Genomic DNA, 13,755 nt, shown 5'->3' on the forward strand with positions numbered 1-13,755 from the left:
ATACCAGGGATTGAACCCGGGCCACAGCAGTGAAAGTGCCGAGCCCGAGTAACCACTGGACTGCCAGGGAACTCCCACTAAACTCCTAGTAATTCTAATAATTTGATTATTGATCCCAAGTTATTTGTCTATAGAGTCTATGTTTCTGTATAAATAGTTAGGTCACGTGAAAATAATGATGGGGCTACCTAGTGCATTATGCACAACTGTATTCAGCAGGCTAATTCATGTTTTATTGCACTGGCGAAACCCTCTAGCATAATGTTAATAACTAAGGAGATAGCAGGCATCTTCCTCAGGTTTCCCATTTTAAAGGGAGTATTCTTAATATTTCACTGTTGAATAGATTTTCTACACATTGATTTGTAGAAACAACTTATGATTAAGAAAGTTCCCCTCTATTCCTGCTTTGCTAAGAGTTTCTTTTAAAATCATAAATGGTTGTTGAACTTTAATACTCTTTCTGCATTTATTGAGAAAATCGTGATTTTCCTTCTTTAAACAGTTAATATACAAAATTACATTAATAGAGTTTTCCAGTATTGACCCCTTGCATTCTTAGAATAAAACAAACTTAGAATGTATTATCATTTTTACATGTCACTGAATTTTGGCTTACAAATCCTTTATTTAGGTTTTTGCATATATGATCATTAGTGAGATTGGCTTAATATTTCCCTTTCTAGTGCTGTCCCATTTTGGGATCAAGGTTATATTAAACTCCTAAAATAAGTGGGGAATGTTCTTTCTTCTATTCTGTGAAGAGACTGTGTAAGATGGAAGCTATATGCTTCTTAAATATTTGGTAGAATTTTGCCAGTGTTTTCTATAAGGGAAGATTTTATTTATTAATGAAAATACAGCCTCTTCAATAATAATGGGATCATTTGAAATTGTTTTTCTTCTTGAGTCAGTGGTAATATTTATTCTTCTAGGAATTTTTAGTAACCATTTTATCTCTTTAAAAACCTTTTTTTTTTTCTCTAAAGTCAATCATATTGGATATTAATGTAGATACAGCAACTTTGGGGGCAAGTTTTTGCTTGATATATATTTTTTTCATTCTTTTACTTTCAACATTTCTATGTCCTGATGTGGTGCATGGGCTCAGTAGTTGCGTGTGGGGGCTTAGTTGTCCTGCGGCATGTGGGATCTTAGTTCCCCGACCAGGGATCAAACCCAGGTCCCCTGCATTGGAAGGCGGATTCTTAACCACTGGACCATCAGGGAAGTCCAAAACCTTTGTCTTTTAACTGGAGATTTTAGTCTATTTACATTGATTATGAGCTTTGATGTACTTTGGGTTTATTTCTATCTTCCTAACCATAACCTTTCTGTTTGTATTTCTTTTGAAATGTTCCTGTTTTCCTCTTTATGTCCTTTTAATTGATTAAAAGTGCTTTCTCTCATTCTTTTTTCTTTCTACTAGTTTGGAAGTTATTGATTGTTTCTGTCTTTTCAGTGGTTGCCTTAAATTGTTAGCATACATATTATCTTGACAAAGCCTGAAATATCAATACCATTATTTTTCTCATAAATAATATGAGGAACATAGAGCACTTTAAGTACTCCTCTTCTAACTAATATGCCATGGTTGTTCAGAATTTTATCTCTATCTTGATTTTTCAACCTTAAAATTAGAAAATATTGTAATTTTTCAATATTTGCTTAAATTTACACACATTTGCCAATTTCTTTGTTTACTGATCCTTCCTGAGTCTTAGACTTTTCTTTCTAGAATAATTTTACTTTTTCCTAAAGTACATTGTTTAAAAGTTCCTTTAGTGGGGGTCTGTTTGTAGTAAGCGTTTCAATTTTTATTTGTGTGAAATTTGCTGTCACTCTTAAAATACTTTTCCTGAGTAATCAGCCCTAGGTTTATTCTCAGTGCTGTCCTCTGGATTACGTTGTTGTTGAAGTCAGCAATCATTCTATTTGGTATCCCTTAATAGGCCATCTGCCTTTTCTCTCTGACTGCTTTCAAACTCCTCTCTGTCTATGGTATTCTGCATTGTTGTGTCTAAACGTGTATTTCTTTATATCTTTCCTGCTTAGGATTCATTGGGATCTTGAATCTGAGGATTGGAGTCATTAATCCATTGTAGAAAATCTCTTAGAATATTATTTCTCCCCATATTTTCTGTTATCTTCTTCTAGAACTCCAATGAAATATATGCTGATCTTATCTTGCTCTATCACATATATCTTAACCTCTTTTTTAAAAAAATTTCCCATCTTTGATTCTCTGTGTGGTATTCTACATGATTTCTTCTGAAGTAGCTTCCAATTCACTAATTCCCACTTTAACACCACCTAATCCAATTATTGAATTATTAAATTTCATTGTGAACATTAATTGGATACTGGTTCAAAAAATAAAAGCATCTATAAAAGACATTTGGGGAACAACTGAAAAAATTATCACAGCGATTTGGATCTTGGATAATATTAGAGAGCAGTAGTTAATTTTCTTAGTGATAATGGCATTATGGTCAGTAGGAGAGTGTTCTTGTCTTTAGGAGATGCCTGGTGTATCCTAAGTATATCCCTAAGTATTTAGGTGTAAACTGTCATTGTACAAACAACACTCTTTCAAATGGTTCAGCAAAAAAATAATAAAATCTATACATACATATATAGATAGGTAAAACAAAGATGGCAAAATGTTAACAATTGTTGAATGTAGATGTAAGCTATATGGGTGTCCATTCTTTAAACTTTTCTGCAAGTTTGAAATTTTTCATAATAAAAAGCTAAAAAACTGTGATAGCTAAAATCTAACATTTCAATAACAGGGTTAAAATATAAAATCAAGGAAAAGGAAAAAAAGAAAGAGAGAAAGGAAGAAAGGGAGAAAAAATAATTGAAAGGGAGAGAAATGTAAAAGAAATAATATAAGAATATCCCAGAGAATCCCAGACAAAATTCTCTACCTTGAAAGGAGTCACTGAGGGCTCAGCACAAAGAATTTTAAAAATAAATAAACTCATACCAAGACACACAAATGTAGCTTTCGGAATTGGGGTGGGGGATTGTTGGGGAGAGGGAGAAGGGAGAAAACCCTAAAAGCTTTCAGAGGGAAAAGACAGGTCACATACAAAGGAATGTTCATAAAAATTGCATCATACTTCTCAACACCAGATGCCAGGAGCAATGAGACAATGCCTTAAAACTTCTGAAGGAAACTGATTTTCAACCTAAAACACCTAGACAAATTTTCAATCAAGTGCAAAGATAGAAAAGAGATAGATGGGCAAGGACTCAAGTGACTTACCTCCCACTCATCCATTCTTACGAAAACTGCAAGTTGTGTGCCAGTAAAATCGAGGAGTGAACCAAAGAAGGGTTAAAATCCAGGAAACAGATTTCCACCCAGGAGAAGGGCAGTCAGTCCCAGGCCACTGCTCCAGACCTGGAAGATTGCTGGTCTGGTCTGTAGGGGAGAAGGGCTGTAAAGGAAGGCCCTAGGTTGGGGAGCAATGAACCTCTAGGTTATCTATGCATTTAAGTATTTGTAAAAACTACTGCTGAAGAAAAGCACTGATGGATACATAAAAAAATCAGAGAATTATAAAGAGTAAGAGAAAAGAAACATTTATACAGAAAGGAAATGTAACACAGCATACTACTTAGTTAAGAAGTGAACAATATTTAATTATATTAAAGGAAATAATGAATTTTAATTTCTCTAAAATTTATGACATAAGTATTTTGGGAAGATGATGGGCAGAGCATAATGTGAGAAACCTAAATCTCATTCCCCCAAATAGGAATTCTATTGATACTTTCTAAAAATAATAAATTAAAAAGTAATAAAATAAGCATATTATTTAGAAATATAGAGGTAAATACCAGAAGAAAGAGCTAAAAGAATTAAAAGTGGCTGTCTCTGAGGAGAGAAATTTGCAGGGCAAGAGACTGCTATTCCTCTAGGTAACTTTTGTTTGACTTTTTAAAACTTTGTTCATGTATAAACTGAATAAAAATAAAATTATTTCTTAAAAAAACTGACCTCAAGAATTACGTTGAGGGCTTTCCTGGTGGCGCAATGGTTGAGAGTCCACCTGCCGATGCAGGGGACGTGGGTTCGTGCCCCGGTTCGGGAGGATCCCGCATGCCGCGGAGTGGCTGGGCCCCATGAGCCATGGCTGCTGGGCCTGCGCGTCCGGAGCCTGTGCTCCACAACGGGAGAGGCCACAACAGTGAGAGGCCCACATACCGCAAAAAAAAAAAAAAAAAAAAAAAAAAGAATTACGTTGAGCTATTATAGTGTCCTGTAAAGCCAACGTCATGGTTTCAAACACTAGTGAACATAGAATCTCTGATGTGCTTATTTAAATTGCAGAGTCCCAAACCCCTACCAAGAGGATCTGAATCCTTAGGTCTGGGGTAAGCCCTAGAATCTGCATTTTAAACTTGCATCCCAGGTGATTCTGATGCAGGTAGTCCAAAGTCCACACTTTGAGAAGCACTGACAAAAACTGACAAGAGTGAACAAGTGGACAGGGAGATGGCATCCTCCTAGTGGGAAGGCTGCCAGAACGGAGTTTCCACCCATGCCAGCTCCCTGCCCTTACTCTCGAGTTGCCCGTCTGTGCATGGTGAAATTTTGAAAAAGCTCAGTTTTCTTGTGAATATATTCCAACACACATTTATCCTCCTTCCCCATCTACCACTTTCTCTGCCTCAAAGGTCCTGAACTCACAACCGTGGATGTCTGTTCACTGCACTGGAACCCACTCTAACAGGGACTCTCATTTGAGGTCAAGCTACCTACCCTCTGGGTCCCTCTCACAGATTAGAGTCCCTAAATGGCCAGTCAAGGTCTTTGGGGGGATGGGGCAGGGACATCAGGAGAATGAAGGCTTCATTAACCTCAGACAATGGCCCGGAACAGAATCCTCCTATGCATTCAGGAGCCTGTATAGGATTAGTGTATACAGCATGTTTCGAAGGCCCCATGCTATATCCCATTGGCCGCCAGTGTTAAAGGCATGAATGCCTTTTGCTGAGGCAGGGTAAGCCTCTCTGTAACTATATTTTCTCTTTTTAAAGAAAGAATCCCAGCAAGGCTGATGGAAGTAGCCTGAAGGTCTGCAGGTCTTGTGGCCTGTCCTGGGGCTGTCCCTGGCTCTCTCACTCCCCTTGCCAGCTCCCTGTCTGACTGGCATGGTGTTGCCCCTTGACCGTGGGCTCAGGGGCCTCCAGCCAAAGCTGCTGACTCTGACCACGGCCTTTCTCTGGGCTGTGTTCATTTGCATTGCGCTGCTGAGAGTGGAGGAGCTATATAGGCTCCGGCCCATTCACGGGAGGATTAGGCCTTGGACTGAGGGCGCAGCAGGAGAGAGGCCACAGTGAAGTCCCAGCTCCACTCCCTGAGCGGTCACCATGCCCTACCTGCTGCCAGGATTCTTCTGTGACCGTGTGATCCGGGAGAGGAACAGGAGAAACGGAGAAGGCACCGCCACACGGCCCCTCAAGTATGAGGGGCAGGATTTTGTTGTTCTCAGACAACGGTGCCTGGCTCAGAAGTGCCTCTTTGAAGACCGTGTGTTCCCAGCAGGTGTTCAGTCCCTGGGCTCCCATGAGCTGAGCCAGAAAACCAAGATGAAGGCCATCATGTGGAAAAGGCCAAAGGTAGGGATAGGAGGGACGGGGCTTCAGGAGACAGCTCTTGGGGATGGGAGGTCAAGTGGTCCAGAGCCTGAGGCCACAGATCCCGGATCTGAGCAAGTGGCTTATCAACATTCTCCTACCCATTTGCCCCCAAAATACTTTCCTGCTTCCTCCTGAAACTGGAGCTGTTATTTTCTATTCCTGAACTAGAGATTATTTAATACTTTATAGATCCCTGAGACTGTAAATATTTTTAAGAGAGCTAATGCACTGACTTAAATTCGTAGTAAAACAGTAAGGAATAATTGATGTTTCTTCTCGAGAGCAGGTATTCTGGGGGTGGGAAAGTGGAGTGGTGAAGAGGACTAGGGCTCACAGTTTCAAGGAGAGTTCCCTGGAATCTGGTGAACAGTTATGACATAGGAGGCTGCAGGAGGCTAGAGATTTGCCTTCTTAACTTCTTGCCTAAGGCTGGTTCATTAGTGATGTGTCACTTCTGTGTAAACAAAAAGGTCCATGCTGACCAGCCACACTCCCTACAGGGAGAAGCAGTTTGCTCAAAGATACCTTACTGCCTGGCAATTGAGGAGTCCATTTGTTTCAACTGTATTCAGCTACTCTGTGCTTCTCAAAGTGTGGTCTTTGGACTGCCTGCATCAGAATCACCTTGGGATGCCAGTTTAAAATGCAGATTCCTAGGACTCATCCCAGACATAACTGTATTTCTATATTAACTATCTGTATTTATAATAAGCAAAACATGAGTTCATACTAACTTATACCAAAGTATTTCTCTTTGTGTGTGTATGTGTTATTGTAAATGAAGTTTGTTTTTGTTTTTATCAAATTCCATTTGTTCATTGCTGGTATATAGGAAAGCGACTGACTTTTATATACTAAACTTCTATCCTGCAACTGTGCTTGCTTATTAGTTCCAAAAAGGTTTTTTTTTCTTTTTGGCATTTGTTTGGGATTTTCTACATAGACAATTATGTCATCTGTGAATAAAGAGCTTATTTCTTCCTTTCCAGTCTTTATAAATTTTATTTCCTTTTCTTGTTTTATTTCATTAGCTAGGACTTTCAGTATGATGTCGAATAAGAGTGGTAAGAGGAGACATTTTGACTTGTTTCTGACCTTAAGGGGAAAGCATCTAATTTCTTAACATTAAATATGAAGATAACTGCAGTTCGTTTAAAACTTTTTAAAAGTAAATTTTCTTTACCAACTTGAGGACGTTCCCCTCTATTCCTAGGAGTTTTTATCATGAATGGGTATTGAATTTTGTTAAATGCTTTTTCTGCATCAACTGATATATGATCATGTGATTTTTCTTCTTAGCCTGTTGTGATGGATGTCATTGATTGATTTTCAAATGTTGAACCAGTCTTGCATACCTGGAATAAATCCCAGGTAAATTATATACTTGTAGTATATAATTTTGTTTATACATTGTTGTTTTTGAGTTACTAATTTTTTTTTTTTGAGGATTTGGTTTCTATTTTCATAAGAGATACTGGTCTGTAGTTTTCCTTGGCAATGTCTTTTTCTGGTTTGGGTATTAGGGTAATACTGGCCTCATAGGATGAGTTAGGAAGTGATCCCTCTGCTTCGATTTTTCTGGAAGATATTGTAGAGAATTTGTATCATTTCTTCCTTGAATGTTTCATAGAATTCACCAATAAATCATCTGGATCTGGTGCTTTTTTTTTGGAGGGTTATTAATCATTGAATAAATTTCTTCAATAGGTATAGCCATATTCAGATGGTCTGTTTGTCTTTGTGTGAGTTTTGTGTCTTTTACGAAATTAGTCCATTTTATCTAAAGTTATCAAATCTGTGGGCTTAGAGGTATCTGCAGTATTCCTTTATTATCCTTTTAATGTCCCTGGGATCAGTAGTGGTGATCTCTCCATTTCTGCTGTTGGTAATTGGTGTCTTCTCTCTTTTTTCCTTGGTGAGCATGGCTACAGGTTTATTAATTTTATTGACCTTTTCAAGGAACCAGTTTTTGGCTTTATTGATTCTCTCTTGTTTTGCTATTTTCAATTTCATTGATTCTGCTCTTTTATTATTTCTGTTTTTCTGCTTGCTTTGAGCTTAAATTTTTTTTCTTTCTCTGGTGTCCTGAGGTAGAATATTGGTATTGATATCAGATCTTTCTTCTTTTCTAATATATGCACTTAATGTTATAGATTTCCCTCTAAGCACTGGTTTCACTGCATCCCACAAATTTTGATGATATATTTTCATTTTTATTTAGTTCAAAGCAATTTTTAACTTCTCTTGAAACTTCTTCTTTGACTTGTGTGTTATTTAGAAGTGTGCTGTTTAATTTCCAAATAATTTGGGATTTTCCAGTTGTCTTATTTTTATTGCTTTCTAGTTTCATTCCACTGTAGTCTGAAAACATACTTTGCATATTTTCTATTCTTTTAAATTTGTTGAGGTGTGTTTTATAGCCCAGAATGTGGTCTATCTTAGTGACTCTTCCATGTGATATTGAGAGCAGAATGCGTATTCTGCTATTGTTGGGTGGAGTAGTCTATAAATGTTAATTAGATTAAGTTGATTGCTAGTGCCATTCAGGTCAACTATATCCTTATTGATTTTCTACCTGCTGAAGTTCATGAACAAGGGGTGTTAAAGTCTCCAACTATAATACTAGATTTGTCTATTTTTCCTTTCAGATGTATCACTTTTTGCCTCATGTCTTTTGACACTCTATTGTTAGGTGCATCCACATTTAGGATTGTATGTTTTCTTGGACAAAGGACTCCTTTATCATTATGTAATGCATCTCTTTATCTCTGATAATTTTCCTTGTAATGAAGTCTGCTTTGTCTGAAATTTATACAGCTATTCCAGCTTTCTTTCTTTCTTTTTTTAATTTATTTATCTATTTATCTATTTATTTTTTTCGGCTGAGTTGGGTCTTTTGTTGCTGCATGCTGGCTTTCTCTAGTTGCGGCAAGCGGGGGCTACTCTTCATTGCGGTGCGCAGGCTTCTCATTGCGGTGGCTCTCCTGTTGCGAAGCACGGGCTCTAGGCACGTGGGCTTCAGTAGTTGTGGCACGTGGGCTCAGTAGTTGTTGCTCGTGGGCTCTAGAGCGCAGGCTCAGTAGTTGTGGCGCACGGGCTTATTTGCTCCGTGGCATGTGGGATCTTCCCAGAGCAGCGCTGGAACCCCTGTCCCCTGCATTGGCAGGGCAGATTCTTAACCACTGCGCCACTAGGGAAGCCCTCCAGCTTTCTTTTGATGAGCATTAGCATGGTGTATCCTTCTCTAGCTATCCGAGTCTTTATATTTAAAGCGATTTTCTGGTAGATAACATATCGTTGGGTCTTTTAAAAAAATCTATTCTCACAATCTCTACCTTTCTTCTTTTTTTTTTTTTTTGGCGGTACACGGGCCTCTCACTGTTGTGGCCTCTTCCGTTGCGGAGCACAGGCTCCGGACGCGCAGGCCCAGCAGCCATGGCTCATGGGCCTAGCCGCTCAGCGGCATGTGGGATCTGCCTGGACCGGGGCACGAACCCGCATCCCCTGCATCGGCAGGCAGACTCTCAACCACTGCACCACCAGGGAAGCCCACAATCTCTATCTTTCAATTGATGTATTTAGGCCATTCACATTTAAGTGATTATAATATAGTTGGATTAATATCTACTATGTTTATAACTGTTTTCTATTTGTTGCAATTTTTGTTTCTCTCCTCTCCCCTTTCCTGCCTTCTCTGGTTTTAATTGAGTATTCTATATGATTCCATTTATCTCTTAAGTATATCAATTATACTTTTTAAAAAATGTTAATGGTTACGCTAAAGTTTCCAATATACACTTACAACTAATCTGATTTCACCTTCAAATAACATATACCACTGTATATGTAGTCTAGTACTTTATAACAGAAAATTCCCAATTCCTCCCTTCCTTCCCATGACATTACTGTCATGCATTTCACTTATCCATATGATATAATTACTCAACACGTTGCTGTGATTATTACTTTAAATAATCTTTAGATTAAAAATAAGAAAACTAAAAGTTTTATTTTACCTTCATTTATTCCTTCTCTGATGCGCTTCCTTTCTTTATGTAGTCCAGGTTTCTGATCTATATAATTTTCCTTCTCCTTGAAGAGCTTATTTAAACATTTCTTGCAAGCCAAGTCTGCTGGAAATGAATTCCCTGTGGGTTATTATTTTAAACATTTATTTTATTTATTTATTTGGTTGTGCCGGGTCTTAGTTGCGGTAGATGTGCTCCTTTAATTGCAGCATGTGTGCTCCTTAGTTGCAGCCAGCAGGCTCCTTAGTTGCAACTCGCTGGCTCCTTAGTTGTGGCATGCGCACTCAGTTGTGGCATGCATGTGGGATCTAGTTCCCTGACCAGGGATCAAACCGGGGCCCCCTGCATTGGGAGCATGGAGTCTTCACCACTGCACCACCAGGGAAGTACCTTCCCTGTGGTTTTATTTGTCTGAGAAAGCCTCTAGTCTCCTTCCGTTTTGAAAGATAAATTCTCTGCATATAGAATTCTAGGTTGGTGGGTTTTTCTTTCATCAATTTAAATATTTCATCAATTTAAATATTTCTTGCTTGCATGGTTTCTGAAGAGAAGTCTACTATAATTCTTGTCTTTTTTCCTCTAGAGCAAAGGTATTTTTCTCCCTCTTGGCTTCTTTGAAGATCTTTTCTTTATCTTTGGTTATCTGCAGTTTGAATATGATATGTCTAAGTGTAGTTATGTTTTATTTTGCTGGCATTTATGCTACTTGATGTTCTTTGTGCTTCTTGGATCTGTGATTTGGTATCTGTCATTAATTTTGGAAAGTTCTTGGACATTATTACTTCAAATATTTCTTCTGCTCTGTTCTTTCCCTCCAGTATTCCAATTATGCATATGCTGAACCTTTTGAATTGTCCCACAGTTCTTGGATGTTCTGCTCTGTTTTGTTGTTGTTGTTTTTGCTGTTATATTTTTCTCTTTGCATTTCACTTCAGGAAATTCCTATTGTCTCATCTTCAATTTCACTGATTTTTTTTTCTTGTCCATGTCTAATCTACTGATAAGCCCATCAAATACATGTTATACTGTCTTTTATTTCTATCATTTCCTTTTGATTCTTTCTTAGAGTTTCCATCTCTCTGCTTATATTGCACATCTTTTCTTAAATGTTATGTACTTTTTCCATTAGACTTTTTGACATACTAATCATAGTTATTTTAAATTCCCTGCCTGATAATTCCAACATCTATGTCATATCGGAATCTAGTTCTGATGCTTGCTCTTCAGATTGCATTTGCCTGCTTTTGGCATCTCCTGTAATTTTTTACTGAAAGCCAGACACATTGCTTTGGGTAATAAGAACTGAGATACATTAGCCTTTGGTATAAGGATTTACGTTAAGCTGGCTAGAAGTTGTGCTGTGTTTGTTTCCTCCAGCTGCAGGAGTCAGAAGCTTCAAATTCCTTTAATATCCTTGTTTTGTCTCCTCTCTTGACTTTGGGCTTTCCTAAATACTTATCAGAGTTTACATCTTGCAGCTCTTTCAGCTGTAAGTCACTGTTATTTCACTGGAGCTCTGTTGATGTGGTGGTATGATCAGGGAGGGGAAGTGTTCTATAATCTAATGATTAAAGTTCTTTCTTTTAATGAGACTGTCTCTCTGGGCTATGACCTTCATACACGTTTCTCCATTGGTATAGCTTTTACCCCTTCTTAGGTGAGAAAGCCTGGAGGTGGCTGGAGTGGGAGTAATACACTTCCCCCAACATAGGTAAGACTGGAAAAGTCTTTTCCCCTGTAGGGGGGATCTTTCTTGGATCTCCACCATGAGAACTTGGAATTTTTGGAGGTTAAAAACCATGAAAGGGTTGGGGGTTTCTCCCAAAACTGTGGCCTCCAGAAGTTTCTCACTTTTGTGCTAGTCCACACTCAGCTTCCTGAAATTCATCAAAGTAACCATTTAAGTGTTCCTCCCAGTTTGTGGCTGAGGCAGCTTCTGTTCCAGATAAACAGATCTTGGCTATAACTCTCTGGTTTCACTTGTGTCCATATCTCAGGGTGGTAGGTTGCCCTGCAACCTCAGTTCTCTGATGGATCCAAGCAAAGTCACTGGTTTTCAGGTGTTTGGCTTTTTCTTGTGGTAAGGATGGGAGGGATGACTTCCAAGCTTTTTACATGTTGGAGCTGAAACCAGAAGTCCCCTACATATATCTATATTAGCCCACCCTTTTAAATGTATGCTTTTGTTTTTCTTATAATGCACATTATATGTTAGGATAACACACACACACATAATTTAAAACTAATAAGAATATGTACAGTTGCATGTTCAGAATATTTTAATGATGGAGGTATACAATAAAAAAAATGTTTGCAAACCATAGCACTCAAAAACTGAGGAAATGGTCATCTGTTGCTAATTGCTGGGAATCCATCACTGACAGATCCAGTCTCCATGCTAAATTATAGCCAAACAAGTGACCGGAAGTCTTAGGTCCCCAAGTTAAAGTGACAGAGCCAGGACAATTTACCCTTTGTTCATATTAACCAACAAAAACAGATCTCAGATACTCCAGGAAAGTAGGTGGTGGGAAGGGGTATCTAGGTAAATCTAGCTGTTCTATGAATTAACCCTCAACAAGTTTGGTAACTGACCCTCACCAAACAGACATCTCTCACGAGGACAAACAACTGAGGGTCCCTAGGCTGAGGGTTTCCTGGAGGGCGGGCAGGGACGATTTCCTATTTTTATTATATCCTTAAATCCCCCAGCCCTGTGCATACTTGGAAGCTCAATTAATGTTTGGTGAATTTAGCTGAGGTAGTATTAAAGGTAAATGTAGTATATTGGGGAATCTCTACTACTGCAAAAAATGTAACTCCATTCAAATACCTGGACCTCTAAGCAGATGGAAGAGAAGGCAGTGCAGTTGCTACTGCCTTTCCAAGTAGTCAGCCCTGGAATTGGTGGCAGGTGAGGAGATGAGGTGTGCTTCTGTACCTATAGACCCAAGGAGAGAAATCTATCCTTGTGACAGCTAAAAAGTGTAGCTATAATTCTAGTATTTGAGTTACTCTATAATATATTCCTTATAACAGGGCATGACATTCAGTGGTCAAGTGTCCCAGCTGGCAAGTAACAGAGGCCCAACACAAACTAACTTAAACCGAAAAAAAGCTCTATAACTTGAATGTTCAAAAGTGATGATCAGGTTTAGACACACTGAATCCAGGCCTCAAACAATGTCATCAAGACACAATCCCTAATATCATCTATTTGTCTATCTACCTGTCTGTCTATTTATCATCTCCGACCTCTCCACCCACTCCCCCATCTGCTTCCTCTGAGTTATCTTTATTCTCAAGTGGGCTAACTTCACAAAGGGGCAAAAATGGCCACCAGCAGCTTCAGGCTGACACTCCACCAGCTTAGTAACTCCCAGAGGAGAATGTATTTCTTTCTCAATAGTTACGACGAAAGTCTTGGCCCATATCTCATTGGCCCAGATTTGGTCATGTGCCCATCCCTGAACCAGTCACTCTCACTCTAATTGCCCTTAATAGCCATCTGGATCTGGGTGAAGAAGGAAGCCCACCAGAACAACATGGGCTGACAGTGGTGCTGCTCCCCAGTTGAAAATTGAGGTGTAATGCCAGGAGAAAGTGGTATGTATTTTAAGGAGGCAAAACACTGGGGAGACAAAAATAACATATGTTGACTATACCTTAATTGGTTTCTTTGTTAAGAGGAAAGACTCTTATTTGGAATAATGAGAGTTTTATATTTTATTAGTGGGAAATGGTTTTTAAAGACCACATTCCGGATGTTGATGTTTTCTTTACTGCTAGATTTTTACTGCTTCTAGTTTTTTTGTTTCTTTTGTTTTAGTGCAGAGAGATAGAAAATTTTTTCTAGGGAGACAAAAATAAATCATGAGTTATATATCCAATTCAACTTTAACATTGCAGGATTGTTACTTAAGTCATTCAGTTTTATCATTTTACATATTTTCTTTTACACTAAAAATATCCTGGTTCCTAATGACATTAATGTACATTCTTATTTACCTTATCCTACATGTAAAAGTTCTGAAGTAATAACAATGTTATTTTTCTTTATTATGGTTCA

The 13,755-nt window shown here is 38.4% G+C and overlaps 1 protein-coding gene across 7 annotated transcripts in view; it reads left to right on the forward strand.

Moving 5' to 3' along the window:
• CAPN3 (calpain 3) overlaps positions 1–13,755 on the forward strand; it is a 48,293-nt gene that overhangs the window by 8,678 nt on the left and 25,860 nt on the right. For 3 of the 7 annotated variants that reach the window (XM_060005067.1, XM_060005071.1, XM_060005070.1), the window contains exon 1: positions 5,389–5,637. The exons of the other annotated variants lie outside the window; for them this stretch is intronic. In XM_060005067.1, coding sequence (XP_059861050.1) covers positions 5,389–5,637 — 249 coding nt within the window. Of the gene's footprint in view, positions 1–5,388; positions 5,638–13,755 lie in introns of those variants that run through there. 7 annotated transcript variants of the gene reach the window in all.

The sequence above is a fragment of the Delphinus delphis genome, chromosome 2 (genome assembly GCF_949987515.2).
Source record: "Delphinus delphis chromosome 2, mDelDel1.2, whole genome shotgun sequence".
Classification (NCBI taxonomy): Eukaryota; Metazoa; Chordata; class Mammalia; order Artiodactyla; family Delphinidae; genus Delphinus; species Delphinus delphis.